This window comes from Felis catus, chromosome D3 (assembly GCF_018350175.1).
Source record: "Felis catus isolate Fca126 chromosome D3, F.catus_Fca126_mat1.0, whole genome shotgun sequence".
NCBI lineage: Eukaryota > Metazoa > Chordata > Mammalia > Carnivora > Felidae > Felis > Felis catus.
The window spans coordinates 18,489,578-18,507,397 of NC_058379.1; the positions used below are offsets into that span (position 1 = coordinate 18,489,578).

Here is a 17,820-nt window from a genome sequence, read left to right on the forward strand (position 1 = left end):
GTTTCCCCCAGGAGGAGGTCCACAAACCACTGCTGTCTGTCCTTGTCCCCGGCTCCCTCGCCCATCCCCCTTCTCCCTCCTAGCCAGCAAGGAGGGCTCTCCCTTTTCCGATCCCAGTTGACCTGGCCTTTGCCTGCCTGGCCCTCGGAGAGCTTCCCACGGAGACCCTGCTTTGCTTAGCTCGCACTCTGGGCCTTTCCTGATGGAAGCTCTAATTCCCCGTTGGTAACATTGCTTTTTGTTACCATGGTGAGGATTAGCTGTCACACACAGAGTCTTGTGACTTGAAGAGGGGAAGAAGCCACCCGAGAGGAAGTGCCTCGGACAGAATCCAGTCCTTGCTCGTGCTCGTCATAAAGAGCAGGGCAGGAAGAAAAGACCCTTGAAACTGCACCAGCAGAGGAGTTTGCTCCCAGAGTTTTCCTTTTGGCTTTTCCCCTCAGCGCCTTCAGCGCCCTGTAGTTACATCCCAGTGGACACCTGCGTGAGCCTAGACCAGGAGCTTCGTGGTGCTGAGCTGGCTTCTTGGAGCCATACCTGCATCACCTCAGGGAGGTCACTCAGTCTCCCCAAGCCCCACTTCCCTTATCTCACAAAAGTGCGTTCTTGAACGTGAGTCCTGGCTGGGACCAGCGTCACTCGGTAAACACCTGCAGGCCCCACCCTCCGAAGAGCCTCCCCCACCACCACCCCCAGCACGCTGGCCTGTGAGGGAGAAACCTAGTGAGCTGTGCTGACCTCTGCCCTCCCCAGCTCGCTGGGTCTCAGAACTCTTCCAGGGGGAGAGAGAGAGAGCCGTTCTCCAAGTGGTAGCCCACAGACGTGCTGTTCCATGGAGCCCCTTCTGGGAAACACGAGGCTGAGTGGTTGCCAGAGGCCCTTCGGCTTTAAAATCCTCTGGTTGGCCCAAGGTGTCGGCAGCAGTGGGACTAGGGGTCCACGGTTGTTCCTTTCTTCATCATTAGAGACCTAGGGTATTATGTGAATAGAATTTCTGTTAAAATCAGCTTTCAAATCATGCGTTCTTGGATTTTTAAGTGACCCCAGAAGTTCTTGAGGTTGAGGAAAACAATCGATTCTATGGATTTCAAATCTGTAATCAGATTTTGAACATTCCTCCTGACAGTTTTTCTCCTGATGGTAAAAATAATGCAAACTGCAAACCACAAATTCAGCTATAATACGAGCACAAAAATGGAAACGAAACCACCTCTGATGCCAGTGCCAGGAGAGCACCACTGTTAATGTGTGGTCTGTGCTTTTCTAGACTTTTCTCCCTGGGCCCGTATGTAATTTTTAAAGTTTCATTAAGTAATCTCTACACCCAACGTGACTCGAACTCACAACCCTGAGATCAAGAGTCGCATGGTCTTCCGATGGAGCCAGCCAGGCACCTCTATAATTTTTTTTTTTTGTAGAAATGACACCACACCATGCGTGTTGTCCTATAACCTTTTTTCCTCCCTTCTCAACAAATACACGTTTTCCTCATATTTTTTAATAGCTGCATGACATTCCGGGGTATGGCTGTACCAACATATATTTAACCATCCTCTGTGCTCATAAATGCTAACACGGTCCCCTCCACGACATCTTGAAGCCTTACTACAAATGTTTGAACGAGGGTCGGATGAGAAGACACTTTCCATATTGATCATGTAGGGTCCGCTTGTTGAGACTGAAGCCCTGGCTTTTTGCGAAGATGATTGCCCCCAGACATGCTCCACCTCGAGTCTGTCATTATTAGGGATATTGACGTCGGGCCCTTTCGTCTTCAGAGAGCTTTATTTCCCCGTTAGAATTCTCTCGAGTCATTGCTCCCCGTCTTCTCCCCCAGCTCGTTTGCCATGAACTGACTCCTGGAGGGAAGACCACGCCAGTTACGAATGCAAATAAGTGAGTATAGCAATTAGATTTTTAAAGTCACCACTTGAAAAGACTTCATTCTGGCTTTCTGGGCTCACTTGGAGAATTTATTAAGATAAATCGAAGTAGAAAGAGGCCATAAATATCATCATGGAATTTACTGGTTACAGTTCAGAGGCCAAAATTGCGTTAAATTCGATTTGCAAAATAAGAATTGACAATTTATTTTTTGCAGTAGCACATCTAAGGTCAGAGGCACCCCGGCCACGGTGTTCCTAGGAATTTAATGACGGCTCGAGATGCAGACAAATGGATTCTGAGCCACTCAGGCACGTAGTCCTGAACCCAGAGGGCATGGAGGCGGAAAGACACCTTGGAGGGGCAGATCATTTTGGAATGATAGCATGTGGCAGTTGTATAAAACGCTGTTCTTGAGAAGACACGGTGATGAATTCAAATGCCACAGACAGGTCCTTAGACGCGGGGAGACTCTGAGGCCCGGCAGCTATTGTCACAGATAACAGGCTTTTAGAAATCTATCATAAATGTCAACCTCCTTGGTCCCTGGAAGCAAAACTCCTCAATGCACTGTCTCCACCCGCACTATTCTCCCCTAATTAAAACAGTAGAACCTGGCATGAGGAGTAGATATTGGCCCTTTTGTCAATCTATCAATCTTCTGCCGCCGGGCTCAGTGGAGCCTCTGAACTGTTAATCTGAGCATCACTCTCCTACTGACAAGTGAGAGCTCAGTCCCACCTGGTGAGTCATTTGGATCAGATGCACATCACAGCCCAGTGTTCCGAGCAGTGTGGCCCTCCTGGGTCAGGTGGTTGGGTCATTCCGCATGCTTGGCGAGCTTTTATTTAGAAGAGCAGACCTGATATCCATCATGATCGAAAGACCCCAGTTTTGACTCCTGGCCACGGGGCATCAGTTGGACAACTGAGGAAAGAACAGGGAGCTGAGGCTGGGAGGCACTGCCTGAGGGTGTCCGAGAGCAGGGGCGGGTCGTGTGGCTGCCTGCCGTGGGCCTGTAACCGCCCCTTCTGAGGGCTTCGCGTGAAGCAATGCCACGCAACAGACCTTTCAGGATGTGTGGCTCAAAGGGAAGCTTTGATCAGTGGGAGCAGCGAGCATCACCACTGTCAGATGTGTGACGTGTCACACAGAGCCCGCCACCCTCAGATCGGCCGCGTTTGGCCAGGCATCGTGGCGCAGAGGTGAGGGTGGGAGCGGCATGTAGCACAGCCGGGGGCAGTGGGTCGGTGCGGCCTGTGTTGGAGTGAGGTCCCTGTCCTGTCTCCAGACCCGTGTGGGATGCCGCTTCACAAACGCTTACACGTTCTTAGCATCCAAGCTCAGTATAAGGGCTGGGGGTTCGGTCCTACGGACGGTCTTAAGAGGTCTGGAAATGCCAATGCTGCCCTCCTCAGGGGTGATGTTTGATCTTGCACTTTCTGGGGGTCGGGGAGGTAAAATGGGAAAGTCCCCCACAGTCCCTCCCTTTTGGTAAAATGGAACATCAGCAACAGCTTCAGAGAGTCCATGAGTGGCGACAATGGGAAAAGTCATATGTGAATATACTGATGTGTGGGTCTGCTACTGGTTTAAATAGTCCTATTTTCAAGGTCAGTAACTCAAATCTGAGCATCGTGGGGTAAAATTTTTATTGGGACTGTGCTAATTTGGGCTTTTGAGAGTTGCACCTGGGCTGGCCTCAGGTTCTTTCATCTCTGAGGAAATCGTTTGCTAACAAATCTGCGACAGTAGCAAGCCTGGATTTAACCTGTTCGAAAGAGTTGCATGGTATATGGTGTTGCAGATGAGGTCACCGTGCTCATGAAAACAGACCCCGAAGACCATCTGCTCGGAACCGGTGTTAGTGCTCTGGCTTCCCCATCGAACCCGTCAGCCAGCTGCATTTACTTACAACTATCTGCAGGCTTACCTCTTCATAGCTGGGAGCCTTGGTCTGGATTAGCAAGGCTTTGACCGAGGTTCCGTCATGAAACCACGTTTCCTCTGCTTTAAAGCTTATTGGAGGACTGAATTATATCTTAAATCAGTGAAATTAAATAGAAGCCCGAAAAGCACCCTTTGTACTGAGAAGGGTCCTCTCCTCACCTGGGGAATGTCTCACTTCTACTCTCGGTACAGTGGGGTGTCGCCCGATCGTGACCCACTGGGTTTGGGGGAGGAATGAGTGAGATCGTGCCCTTGAACGCACGGCGCATACACAGTGGCACCACCACCATCATCGTCCTCATGATCGTTCTGGTGAGAGGCCCTGGTGCCGTTTGTGTTTTTGCGAAATGGTCCAGAAATGACCGGACTCCTCTTTCGTTCCATTGGTAACAGCCCGCCCTGGCCTTTTCATTCCCGTCGCTTTCTCTTGTTTGCAACAGGATTAGCTACATCCATCTGATGGCCCACTTTCGAATGCACACTCAGATCAAAAACCAGACAGCTGCCCTCATTAGCGGGTTCCGTTCCATTATCAAGCCCGAGTGGATCCGGATGTTCTCGACCCCCGAGCTACAGCGTCTCATCTCCGGTGACAATGCTGAGATTGACCTGGAAGATTTAAAGTAAGGAGCGAGAAAGAGGGGGGAGAGGTGAAATCTTAGGCCTCCCGGAAAGCAAGCTCTGCCCCCTTGCTGGGCTCCCTTCGGAGAGCTGTTTCCGCAGCCCACCTCCAAGTGTGCTGCTCCCTGATTAAGGGTGAATCGCCCTGGAATAAAAGCTCAGCCACTTGTCTGTCTGGGGACCCAAGAAGTCGAAGTGGAGACTGAGCAAGTCTCAGGGACCACCCGCTGGGCTCTCCAGGGCTCGGGAAATGGGATTGCAGGATCTCCTGTCGGCTCCTGCTCCGGAGCCGCAGGCCTGGCTCTTAAGCTCCCTGCCCACTTAGCTTCCAGGGACATGGGTTACGAAGGCATGAGCTTCCAGCCTTCCAAGAAGTCAGTAGTCGCCCGGGCCTACCCGGGTTTGCTGTGTCATTTGGCTAAATCCCATCCCTGCCTGTGTCTGTGAGCGCCCGTGGGAGTGTGTGTCTGAGCCCATTGTCTGCGTTGTTTTCAGGAAGCACACGGTGTACTACGGTGGGTTTCACGGAAGTCACAGGGTCATCATCTGGCTCTGGGATATTCTGGCCTCTGACTTCACACCTGACGAGAGAGCCATGTTTCTGAAGGTATTTTATATGTTGCCTTTATGCACATTCATAGATACTCTCCTAAACCTAGAGGCCACTTGATACAGTAATTTACACTGGAAAAAAATAAAATTACCAAGAGGACCTCATTTTATCGGCATATCCTCTCTCAGAGGCCGGCCTCCTTGGTAAGTCAAGCAGTAACAAGACAGGCCCAAGGCGAGGCTGAGTCGGGTGCTCCCGGGACCCGCTGCCTACTCCTCTGCAGAAACAGGCCTGCCTGGGCCCGAGCTGGCTGGGCTCAGCACTCCGTCTTCCCCTTCACTGGTGCTGGCCTTGCCCGTATCTTCTTTCTTCCTGATAGAAGCAAACGGTGTTGATTACCTTAAGATACAGACAAGCAAACTTTTTTCTTTTAAGATTTTTTTTAAAAAGTGACCTCTACACCCAATGTGGGGCTCAAACTTATAACCCCAAGATCAAGAGTCACACGCTCCACTGACTGAGCCAGCCAGGCACCCACCAGATGAGCAGACTTTTTAACAGTCTCCATCCCTGCTCTCCAGGGACTGCCTCTGTGTACCCTTTTTCTCAGTAGTGTGAAACATACAATGTCACACACACAATGTCCTGATAAAACACATGTGACTGAGGGGCACTCGGGTGACTCAGTCAGTTGGGCATCTGACTCTTGATGTTGGCTCAGGTCATGATCTCACAGTTCGTGGTATCGAGCCCCGCACTGGGCTCTGTACTGAGCGCGGAGCCTGCTTGGGATGCTCTCCCTCCCTCTCTCTCTGCCCCTCTCCCCGGTTCGCACACGCCTTCTCTCTCAAAATAAAAAAAAAAACATATTTTTTAAGAAACACATATGGTTGAGTAGGCTGGTAGTGACATATATTTTTGCAGAGTGGCTGACATTAACCAGTTCCCTTATATTGGTGTCTCTGAAGTTGTAAATGTTCAAAGCGTTCCCTCAGGGCCACCGTGTTTCCTGTTACTGATGTCGGCAAAGTGTGTTATAGGACACTGGATGGTATTTACACTTGTCTGTGTATGTGTTGTGTACCTGTGTATCTTATAAAAATGGAATCGTCACTTTGTTATCTGGTCTTCTATTTGATGTTTTGTCACGAACATTTTGCCATATTCTGGGGATAAATTTAAGTGCCTTAAAATATTTTCCTTCGGACGTTTGGGTTTCTCGAATGGTCTCAAGTGACCGCAGTCATTGAAGCAGCATGAACAGTATCACCACCAATTGAAATGGCAGCGGGTTTTCTTCCTCCTTGGTTTGTCGTTGTGAGGAGAGTTCATTCCCATCAAGGAGGCCCTTCTCACAGATGCAGAAATGCCCTGGTCATCCCTGCAAGTTTTGAGGGACTTGGGGTAGGCAGGTAGACCTAATTCCAGAAGTTGATTCTCAGGAGAATCAATTCAGTTTTTCCGACAGCGCCTCCTGTAGGCAAAACACTCTGCCGACCCATAAAACCGCTCGCCCTGCCTCTCCCGGAAAGGAAGAGGGCCAGTGTCTCATAACCGTGTGTGCAGCCACTGTCCCACACGGCGGGCCTGTGTGTCTCTGGATAGCCTGTCGCCAGACCTGCCCTTCCTGCTCGTGTGCCCTCCCTTTTCTGCACACGGGCCCCAGAGCTGGGTGGTACCGTACTACACAAGCGTCGTAGCACAGGAGTGGACATGACTCTGCCTTCTCTAGACGTCACCCCAGCAGATGGCAGCTCCCTGGGCCACCTCCCCGCCCCCCCCTTCCTCCTCCTCCTGCCCCAGGGGGTGAAGGCACCACTCCCTCCATTGAGCAGCCCTGGCCTGCAGCAGGTCTGAGCAGCCCGAATTGGAATATGCACAGACTCTCCTGGGTCTGTCTCTTCCTCCTTAACACAGAGCAAATCCCACAAGCTTCCGTGGAGTGATTAGACGAGACCGGGCTCCCAGAGCCCTCAGACATCAGCTTGCCGTGGCATTTGGAAGCACGGCCTGGTGTTGTAAGTAGCAGGTCCGTACCTGCCCTGGGAAGGGAGCGCATTTTTAGCTGATGTTGAACTTTAGAAAGCAAATCGTTTCTTAAGACTTCCCTGGGCAGGTTTAGCCCTTGGATTTCCGGGTCACTCCGATTCCTCTGTCCAGACATGAGCTAGCCCGTTGGGGGAAATAACATGGGTGCGGCCACGTGGAAGATGCAAGGAATCCCGAGAGTCTGGCAAGGGAGCAGGGCTGATTGCCCGTAGGCCCCATCTCAGGTCTTGGTCTGCCCCTCAGCCTTGCTGGCCCTTGAGGCCTGGTTTTTGTCCACATGCTGAGAGCAGATTCATCTGTCAGAGACCACTCACAGAGACTGCTCTGTAAACCAGCAGGCCAGGAGCTCGGGTGAGCACACCCACATACCCTTGCCTGCGTGGCTAGGAAGCCGAGCAGGAAGCCAGGTGCAGGGGGAGCAGGGCCCCCTCTCCTGTGCCACGCTTGGTGGGCACCACGGTCTCACTGTCCCCAGTGCTCCCATTGCATGGTGTCTGTCTGAGCGATGGTCACCGTGCCAGACCCACTGGGGATCAGTCGCGTGTTGGGGAGTTTGTGTTGTTCCTGAACTCTTGAGCTGCACATTCTCCACCCAGTGATGGGGTTGATGCCCACAAAGTCACACCCACTGGTGTGGTCTTCAGGGGTTTTAACCTTCGAGAGCAGCACCCTTAAGAGAGATGTGAGATGTGTTCCGGCCCTTGGACCGAATGCACTCTCTGTCACCGTCCTGGCAGCTGCACGGCAGTTAATGGGACCGTGACCGGAGAAGGCAGAAAAGGGAAGCTCGCCTGTAAGGGGCCTGTTTTGAGGGAGCAAGGGCCCCACTCTGTCCCCCAACCTGCCTTGTGTTGCAGTTTGTGACCAGCTGCTCCAGGCCCCCGCTCCTGGGATTCGCCTACCTCAAGCCTCCTTTTTCCATCCGCTGTGTTGAAGTGTCAGACGATCAGGTACCGCTGCCAGGGGTGGTGGGAGGACAGTCGGCCCCTCTTGGTTGTTGTTGGCTCTGCCCACCGGCTGGAGCCTCCACCCGGTCCGTGTCCGCACGGCGGGCAGCGCGGCTCCTCGGAGCCCCGTGAGAAGGTTCCACGGCCCTCTGGCCGGGAGAGTGGTCCGGCACCCAGAGGGTACCCTCAGATCCGGGCTGCTCTGGGGCCTGAGCTCTCCTTACTCCCTTGGGAGAAAGTACCCGGGAGCGGTTTTGGCAGCTGCCGGCCCGACCAGGACTCCGGGTGTGAGGGGCGGTGGGAGAGAGGGGTAGGGACGCCGGCTGAGGAGTGGGCGGCACAAGCCCGAATGCCGGCCGTGCACATCCAGCACGTTGCTTCGTCTCCTCGTCTGTGTGGGAGAACGGATGCCTTCGGGGTCATCATGCTGTGTGGAAGGGGCCCTCGAAGAGTCGCCAGTGAAAGGGTCTCAGCCCTCCCCTCACCACCCGCGAAACCCAGTAGCCCCTGCACGTGGCTCCCTTCAGGACGGTGCGGTCTGGGCTCCAGGTCCCTCGTGAAACACTAGCCGACCCTCAGTCCCCTTACTTAAGGAGGCTGCCCCACTTAGGGTCCTCCGTAGGCCGCCACGCTGGCAGTAGGAATCGTTCAGCCGCATTAGGCATGATTTTGTACCTCGAGTATTCTTACAGTATTCTGGCTCTTTGAAAACCGCTAGCCAGCAGTTAAGCGGAAAGCCCTGTCTCTGAGCGCGTACTTAACACAGGAGTCCTCGTGCAGGACCGAGCCGCGGGGGCCACCGTGCACTCAGCGCTCGGGGCCAGTCATGCCGCGATTGGGGGCTGGCCTCGGGCAGCAGCGTGCGCGGTCGCCGGCCCGCCGTCGTGCTCCGCCCCTGGCGCCGGGCGCCTCCCGCCCAAGGCTGTGGTGTGTGCTTGCAGGACACCGGGGACACCCTCGGCAGTGTCCTCCGGGGCTTCTTCACCATCCGCAAGCGGGAGCCAGGCGGCCGCCTGCCCACGTCCTCCACCTGCTTCAACCTGCTCAAGCTGCCCAACTACAGCAGGAAGAGCGTGCTCCGCGAGAAGCTGCGCTATGCCGTCAGCATGAACACGGGCTTCGAGCTCTCCTAGCTCCCGCGCCCGCCCCCACCCTGGCCGACTCCCGGCGTCCCGGGCCCTTCGGCTCCGGGGGTAGTGGCGCCCTGGGAAAGTGACCACAAGCCAGGTGACCTCTCGCTCTCTATAGCCATGAGACTCCCCTGTGGCCTCAACAACTTGGGACGCACGTGACAACTCCATAGCATTCCCTAGGTGACACTGATGGGAAGGGTGTGGAGAATAAACCTCCAAGTTCCGCCAGCGCTGCTCCTTTTCTCCTACTTTCCGGGGGCCTGTGACGCAGAGGGCCTTCTTCTGATGGTTCGGTTTCTCGGTGAGTCTTTTCTTTCCCTAACTCTGAGCTGCGTGTGAACAAGTCCCAAGAACTCCCAGGGTCCAGAGTGTTTTTCATGACACGGGCCCGAGTGCGCAAAGCCCACTACAGGTGAGACGCTCTCCTTCCGTTTCCGAAAACTCTTTACTCAGGTAAGGCCTCGCCAAGCCTCTATGCACTCGACAAAGTCTCTGCCCCTTCGGGCCACAGCAGCCTCTCTCCAGACCGCCAGGCTCACCTGCTGCCCAGGGAAGCAGAGGTGCCCGCCAGGGAGGCCGTGGAGCCCAGGAAGTTCAGGGCGCTGCCCCCACCTCGAAACCACGCATTCCACACAGCGGCAGTGCCCCTTCCCCTGTCTCGCCTCAGATGCTGTGCGCACTCAGCAGGCTGAGCGGCCGGGAGGCTTCCACTGGCTTGACCCCATCTTGTGCACTCACTTTGGCACCTGGCTTTGGGGGAAAAAAAACCCTTGGCCCTTAAGAGCAACGCTATTTCCAGAAGGCTCTGGCTGTTCCCCCAAACCTGCTGATTCCTAAGAGGGCGGCTGCCTTCTCCCCGCTGGTGTGCCCTACTTGTTGTCTAGTAAGGAACAAGCACTAGCCAAGTTACCCAGCCTGTCCGGGCAGTGACTTTCCTCCATTGATGATAAAGTTGCAAAACAAACAAACAAAAAAACCTTGGATCTTACCGCTCATCCATCCTCAACGCAGGGAACCGGGAGCCCTTTCCCTGATGGAGGCTCAAAGGGCTGAGGAAACTCTGAGTTGGGGTTTGGGGTTTTGTTTTTTTTACTTCATTTTCTCTTCCAACCCATTATGCCCCCTCCCCCCGCCCTCATTCCCACCCCTTGTCCTGAGATCAGGGACTTGAGACAGAGGCCGTGTCTGTGGCCTGTGTTGACAGCCATCCACCCTCACCCACCCCGTCAAGCTCCTTACGCATCCCTACCACCAAGGTAGAAGCCGGGAGTGCCTGGTCCCTCCTCTGCTCTGTGGAGCCGGCTGAGGGCTGACAGCTCTCTTCCAAGCAGCAGAGCACCTTCCGGCATGCTGGTGGCAAAGGGGGCAAGACCTGTCTCCATGGCCTCCATCAGAGGGTCACAGCTGGGTGCCACGTCCTGCTCGGGTTCGACCCTGGCTCTGTTAGAGCCCCTGCACTTCTGGAGAACAGAGTTTTCCTTTGATGGAAAGACGGCAAGGAATCTAAAGACAGACAGGAATTTGTTATTTAAGATTTGTTAGTAACCTCTAGATCTATGGATTTGCCACTTTAAATAACCCGACTCTCCTAAAGCTCTCCTCGGAATGCGTGCAGGTGCACTGAGCAGGTTTGTACGTTTATGCTGCGGCCCACATTGTCCACCTGCACAAAGACGTGTGATTCCCCCTCAGCTTTTATTACCTGAGAATACGCCAGCGTGGGACTGGGGAGAGAGTGGTTTCCAAGCACCAACGTCAACTTTATTTGTTCTTTCGATGAGGAGGGGTAGTTTGTGATTTCGTTTAAATTCTCTTCAACAGCTGGAAATATTGCACTATCTAAAATCCTGCATCTGTACGTTTATGGCTGGTGTTCGTGGACACCTCGATGGCTCTTGATGGCTCTAAAAAGTTGTGGCATTTTTTTGTCATTGTTGTTTCATAGATAACCTAGAGATTAAAACGTGATCAAAGGCTTTATTAAATTTGTACTTCAGCACATGATGGCTGTGTTCTGCTTTTTATCTGAAGGAGCGCTTTTCGACCACGTGTGTGGATAGCTCACGATGGGGCGCCTGGAGCTTAAAGGGCACGTGGGCTCCTGCAGCGGAAAGAAGGTACAAAGGAAAATGTAACAGACTCCCCAGTCTCACCCACTAAGCAGAGTCAGTAGCGGTTGACAGTGTCCTGTTTGCTTCCACCTCTGTTTTGAGAAGTAGCACACTTCAGATAAAGCGAAGGTCGTCTTCAGCACCGCCCGGGCCCTTGCCCTCTCACCCACCTCCCAGAGGCAGCCGTCGCCCTGGAGTACGTGTCTTACACACAGATGGCTAGAAGCGATAGATGTCTGTCCGTTGAAAACAATCCACATAAATTCACGAGCGTGTGAGGGCAAACTTTACAGCTACGTCTGGGTCCATTCAGCTTTGCCCCCACGCTGAGGATCATGCTTGCAGGATATACAGCCGTGTCCCATTCTGTTCAGCCCAGATTTATACTCCGCAGGAAACCCATGTCAAACCTGCCCGTTTTTCCGTGGTGCCTCCAGCCTCCTGTGAGTTCTCCCTGCCTGGAGCAGGGAGCCCTTGGAGGGTCTGAGCGAGAGGCTGGCCCCCTGAAATCCAGGGACTCAGGAGAGATGTCTTGGAAGCCTGGCAGCTCTTTTACAACAGTCAGAACGCCTGGGCACCCAAGAGAAATCCATGCGTGCCGGCTTTTCTCGCCTGGAGCATTTGTACCACGGGAGGGAAAGAATCCTGCCAAGCTCCCTAAACAACATCAGTAGGGTCCAGCGTGAGACACCCAGAGCCTCATTCTGTGCCAAAACAATGACTTTTTTTTTTTTGAGAGTGTAGGAGCGGGAGAGAGGGGCAGAGGGAGAGAAAGAATCCCACGCAGGCTCCACACTCAGCAAAGAGCCTGACGTGGGGCCCGATCCCACGACCCTGGGACCACGACCTGAGCTAAAATCGAGAGTCGGCCGCTCCACCGACTGAGCCACCCAGGAGCCCTTAGATGAAGACGATTTTAATAACACGGCCAGAACTTGCAAGTGCCTGAGAATATTTACATGGAACGCTGGTCTCTGCAGCGTTTCTGACCTCAGCAGAGCCATGAGCCTATCTTTGTCCCGTTAACTTAGCAGATGTCACGCTACGAAAAGTGACAGGGTCGCGAACAGACAGGTTATCTCTGAGGTTGGTTAACATGTAGATCCAGGGCTCCCTGAGGCCCCAGACTTATTTCCTGGAAAGCTTGTAGGTTGATCAGAGCAGCTGCAGAACTGTGCAAAGTGGTTGGTTTGGAGCACCGTTTCGAGAAGCAGAACGCGGGCTCGGGACCACGGAGACGCGTGCCAACCCTGACTTCCTGCTCCATCCCAGGCCGGCCTCTGCGTGCGCCTCTTCAGAGTCTCCTGTGCCCTTCAGGGGGCGCGGGGCTTAAATGAAGCAGCATGAGGCCCGCAGCCCGCTCAGTTCCTGGCACCGAGTCCGCACTCAGATGTTAGTCCTATTCCTACATTTGCCCACCTTGGCACTAGAAGGAAACGGGACTGCCCGTGACTTGTCACTTAGGCCCCGACCCGACTTCCGGGAGCTTCCGCTGCCACCGACCGACACAGCAGGGCAGTGAGAAATCATATGGAGAAGTCTCGTCCGCAATCTCCCTCTGGAACTTCTGCAGGAATGGGGGGCAGATGCGCTCACGGAGGCCCAGACAGGATCCAAGGGTCTCTCCAGTGTTCGGAGTCGCAAGGAAGTTGCTCGCTCACTGTAATCGTCAGGAGAACTAACCTTTGTTGCAAGCACGTGCTTGGATTGTGACTTGACTCCGGAGTCCGAGCTGAGTGAGTGCACTGGACAGAGCAAGGGATTTGGAGCCTCTGGAACCGGGTTCGCATCCTGGCTCTGCTGCCCACTCGCCCTGAGGCCGGGACAAGACCCTCGGCGTCTCTGGGCCGCGCCTCCCTCTTCCATAGAATGGGCCTAGCAGCAGCCAGCCCGTAGTGTGGCCCGAAAAGCCCCAGCTTGTGCCAGGCCCTCTGTGGACAGTGATACGGTGATTCACCGCTGGTGTAACCGCCCTCGTTATTTTATTCCAGAGACCTAGTTGACGCCCTCTCTGGAGTTCTGTCTTTCACACTCTGTGTGAGGAGGCATCCATAGGTGTCAGCGGGACATGCCGAGGGGCTTCTGCCGGGCTTCACCCTCAGCCTCCGGTTTTTGGCTCCTTTGCCCGAGCCCTCGCCGTGTCCTGAGCCTTCCGCCGGACGGGCCCGGCAGCCGCATCCCCTTCGTGGCTTTCCCGGCCCTCGGCAGTTGGGTGGCCCCTGAGCCGCGGGGAGACTCAGAGACTCGGGCAGACCGGGGTCTGTGTCATTTTACAGACCCTCTGCCAAGAGAGCCAGACGGCGAGAACGCTCGGTGACCACAGGAGAGGCCCCGCAGGTGTGACCTGCTTCTCTGACCCCGGAGAAGCCTGCAGAGGAAGCCGAAAGCGTAAGTCAGACTCCAGGCTTCCCGAACACCGTGTGCCCACGAGTCACCGAGGGGGACCCGCCTGATTCAGCGGCTCTGGGGGGCCCGGGGGCCCTCGTTCCTGACCGCCTGGCGCCGCACCGCAGACCGCACTCAGGAGCAAAGGTTGGGGCGCGTGCGCCACGCTCCGGGGCCCGGCGTTCAGACACGTGGGGGAAGGAGACCCTGAACTTGGCATCAAACGTTGGTTCAGGTCCGCCGAGTGACTCTGGGCAGGCCTCCAACTTCCTGAACCTTTTCTTCCTCGGCAGGAAAATCGCCCCCACAGTAACCCTCCCGCTTACCTCAGGGACAGCTCGCGGCTGCAGGGTCTTCCAGACACGGGTGCCAAGCCCAGCCCCACTTCTCACTGGCCGCGGGAGCTTTGCCCGCCTCTCCCGGCCTCGCTCTCGTCCGCAAAACGGGAGTCGGGCCTTACAAAGCCTCTCTGTGGTAATGGGACAAGTCACGCTCCGGGGTCGGAAGAGGGGTCGGGTGTTTTTAGGGAAAAGGGTGCCATCAGGGAAGTGTCCTTTATTTCCCCCCCGGAAAGAGGGTCTGCACCTCGGAGACAGGAAGGGAGGCGTTCGGGGCCGAGGCAGCAGCCAGACCAAAGGTGAGCTGGTGAGCCGCGGGAGGCGGACCTCATCGCACCCGGGGCAGGAGCGGGGACACCCTCCCACAGGTGGTGTTGGCAGGAGCTCCCGTCCCCCGGGCCCTCACCCTGAGCACGGCCCGGCGCTCAGCCTTCTGCACGATTTCTTGCCCCTCCTCCTCCCAGGGACCCTGGGCACTCGGTCCATTCTGCAGGTGCGGATGAGGTTCAAAGAGACGCATCCCCTTGCACGAGACCACGCGGCTAGAAAGCCCCAGAGGTGGGATTCGGCCCCGGTCCGTGTGATTACAAAGGGCCCCCTTCGACCTGCATCGGCTTTGCCGCCGCAGGGAACGGTCTGTGCTGGATATCCCACGGGTGGCAGGGGAGCCGGGAAGGGTTAGAAGTCATTGGGTGTGGTGTCAGTTGAGCGTCCGACTTCGGCTCAGATCATGATCTCGCGGCTCGTGAGTTTGAGCCCTGCGTCGGGCTCCGTGCTGACAGGTCGGAGCCCGGAGCCTGCTTCTGCTTCTCCCTCTCTCTCTGCCCCTGGCCCGCTCGCATTCTGTCTCTGTCTCTCTCAAAAATAAGTAAACGTTAAAAAAAAAAAAGTCACTGGGTGCAAACAGAGACAGGGGGCTGCAGGAAAGGGCTCCCCCAGAGAAGGCAGGGGAGCCTGAAGTTGAGGGAAAGACAGCGTGGGGGGGGGCGTGGCACGTGACAAATGACGCTTTGTCCTCTTAATATATCGCCTGTTCTGGGCACCGGTACCACACACCGGGCTCCACCACCCTCTCCCCGCAGGGCCTGGCCCCACTGACTCCCCGGCCCGCTTGTGTCCCTCCCAGGGTCTCTGCCCAGGGAGGGGAGCATCACCCTGTGTGGGGCAAGTGAGGGTCTGCCCGGATGGCGTTGTCACCATCACCGATGATGCCAGACGGACCCAGCAGTTGGCGGGCGTCCCAGCCAGGAGGCAGCTCCCTTGGACAGACTGCCAGAGAGTTCAGGCTTGCCTCCGTTCACCCAAAAATAAGCACACAGGCTGCGCCGGGTGCCGGGGGGCACAGTCACAAGGAATGTGGACACCACCCTGCCTTGCAGACCTCACGGTCCGGTTGGGGAAGAGGCGTAACCGATCCAAGGAAGAGATGTCTGAGCACATACCGTGATCATCCGCTCCAGTGCCACACTGTTAGGATGCCCGCTTCACGGCTGGGAAAACTGAGGTTTGGAGACGGCAGGCCCCTTGTCCGAGGCCCTAGAGTTGGTCAGCGGCAGAGCCAAGATTCGAACCCTCATTTGCCACACTCCCAAGCCCTTACCAAGGTCTGAGCAGGCAGAAGAAGGGTGGGGGAGCCTTCCAGACAATGGGATCAAGACTGAGTGAAGCCACAGGGGCTGCTCTGTCCCTTATTCAGAGCCTTCTGCATCTGGTGCCCCATCTACCCTTGAGGGGACTGCTGGAAACAGAATTGCACCCGCTTTGCAGTGAAGGCCCTGCAGGTCTGTAAGGACTTGCCGAGGACCCCAGAGCTCTCGTCTCCTGAGTCCTGGCAAGACCAGGAGAGGTGGCTGTCTGCAGAACAGCACTGTCCCCGGCTACGGAGGTAAGAGGCTGAGTTGGATTGGGAGCGTACCCGAGCAAGGGCACCTGCTCTGCAGTTACCCTGCCTCCGCCTCCCCCCCAAAGCTCCCCAGGTGGAGACAGGATGTGGGCGTTGCGGCACCTCTTCCTTAGCTCATCGCTCCCATCCCTGCAAGCTGAGCCCCTCTCCTCACCAGTTGAGCCAGAGACCCAGGGGGGACAAGGTGAAGGCCCAGAATGGCCCCTTAGTGCATCTGGGACCATGATCCATTTGGGATTGTGGCGTCTTCTCTATGGAGGCCTTGCTCTCAGCCCCCAAACCATCTTAATAATGACAGCGAACTTGCTACTGCTTCCACAGCAATGGCCAGAGTTCCTTGGTCTTCCCTCTTGGTTTCCTGTAACAGCGGCCCCTGTTGAACCAGCCGGGTGGCCTGTCCCAGCAGGTCTGTGCTGTGAAGCTGGGAAGTTGGAGACGCCCACCTCCAGCCACCCTCACGAGGGGTTTCTATCACCTAGGGTTCTCGAGCTGCAAGTGGCAGAAACCGGCTCGGCCTCATGGAGACAGAAAAGGGATTTATCGGCGGGTTTTGAGGGCGGGAAACGCAGAGCTGAGCCAGAGCAAGGGCCAGGGTAGTTCAGGGTCTTCGAGAGAGGCTGAGTCGAGCAGAGTCTTCAGGACTCGGCGGGAACGACTCCGCTCCGACCAGGAACCCATCTTTGATCCGATCACACCAGAATCTTCAGGGAAAATTCAGGGAGAGCAAAAAGACCCAGCAAGGCACCGATATCACTCTTCCATTTATTCATTCAGTAAATGTTCTCGGGCACCTGCCACGTGCCAAGCCCTGTTCTAACTAAGCCCTAGGATACAGCCTACTTTGAGAGAGACAGACACTAATGGGAAACCCAGAAGATCGCTTATGATGTGTTGAAAACAGGACAGAGAGCCCCATGGAGATTGTATCCCAGGGGGAAAAGTAACTCCCCAAAAGGGACTTGAGGCATGGCTGTCAAGAGAAGAGGGACCCGAACATAGCAAATATCCACCGGGGGCTTCCTGTTATTGTCAGGACTTCGAAAGCCTACGCTGGCACCCAGGGCAGTGGCAAGGATTTGGATCCTGGAATTAGACTTTGGATCTGGTCCCAGCCACTTCCTTCCCAGGACCTGGGCCAAATCACCCCATCTTTCCACACCTGCAAAGCGAGGATGATCATTCGTCCCACATAGGGTCCCCAGGAGGTCAAATGAGGTCAGGCATGCCCCATGCCTGGCATACAATGAGCATTGAATTCACTTCCCACACCAGGTGCTTGATCCCATCCTGGATGTGGGAGTGTGGGGATGCGTGTGTGCAAGGTGGCTCACCAAGCCAGGCCCTTGACATTGGGGGCTATGTCTGCTGACCCTCCAATGTATTGCATTACAGCTTAACGATTTTATTTATTTTTTTAAGGTAATCTGTACACCCAGCATGGGGCTCGAACTCACAACCCCGAGATCAAGAGTCATGTGCTCCAACGGACTGAGCCAGCTGGGTGCCCCACCGTTAGCTTTAACATCCTTCATTCCTTCCTCCTTCTAGTTAAGATTAAAAAAAAAAATTTTTTTTTAACATTTATTTATTTTTGGGAGACAGAGAGAGAGCACAAGCAGGGGAGGAGCAGAGAGAGAGGGAGACAGAATCCAAAGCAGGCTCCAGGCTCCGAGCTGTCGGCACAGAGCCCAATGCGGGGCTCAAACTCACAGACTGCGAGATCATGACCTGAGCCGAAGTCGGATGCTCAACCAACTGAGCCACCCAGGCACCCCTTCTAGCTAGGATTTTTTAAGGTACCTTAACTACAGAACTTCCCCCTGAGTCCTCGAACCACCCTGCAAAGCACCCGGCACCAGCTGAAGAAATCCCCCTTCTAAAACATCCCGCGTTTCCCAATGGTGTGTGCTCTGTCGTTGCAATAGGACAGCGTGACATTGCTCAAC

The 17,820-nt window shown here is 55.3% G+C and overlaps 1 protein-coding gene across 10 annotated transcripts in view; it reads left to right on the plus strand.

Moving 5' to 3' along the window:
* The window catches only part of UBE3B (ubiquitin protein ligase E3B), a 67,049-nt gene that overhangs the window by 41,382 nt on the left and 7,847 nt on the right, over positions 1 to 17,820 (plus strand). For 6 of the 10 annotated variants that reach the window (XM_006938642.5, XM_045041913.1, XM_003994855.6 and 3 more), the window contains 5 exons: positions 1,838 to 1,896; positions 4,275 to 4,457; positions 4,951 to 5,062; positions 7,915 to 8,007; positions 8,946 to 11,138. In XM_006938642.5, the coding sequence (XP_006938704.2) occupies positions 1,838 to 1,896; positions 4,275 to 4,457; positions 4,951 to 5,062; positions 7,915 to 8,007; positions 8,946 to 9,137 (639 nt within the window). In that variant the 3' untranslated portion in view covers positions 9,138 to 11,138. Of the gene's footprint in view, positions 1 to 1,837; positions 1,897 to 4,274; positions 4,458 to 4,950; positions 5,063 to 7,914; positions 8,008 to 8,945; positions 11,139 to 13,524; positions 14,629 to 17,820 lie in introns of those variants that run through there. The other 4 variants (XM_045041912.1, XR_006588125.1, XM_045041911.1 and 1 more) reach the window with 3 other exon arrangements.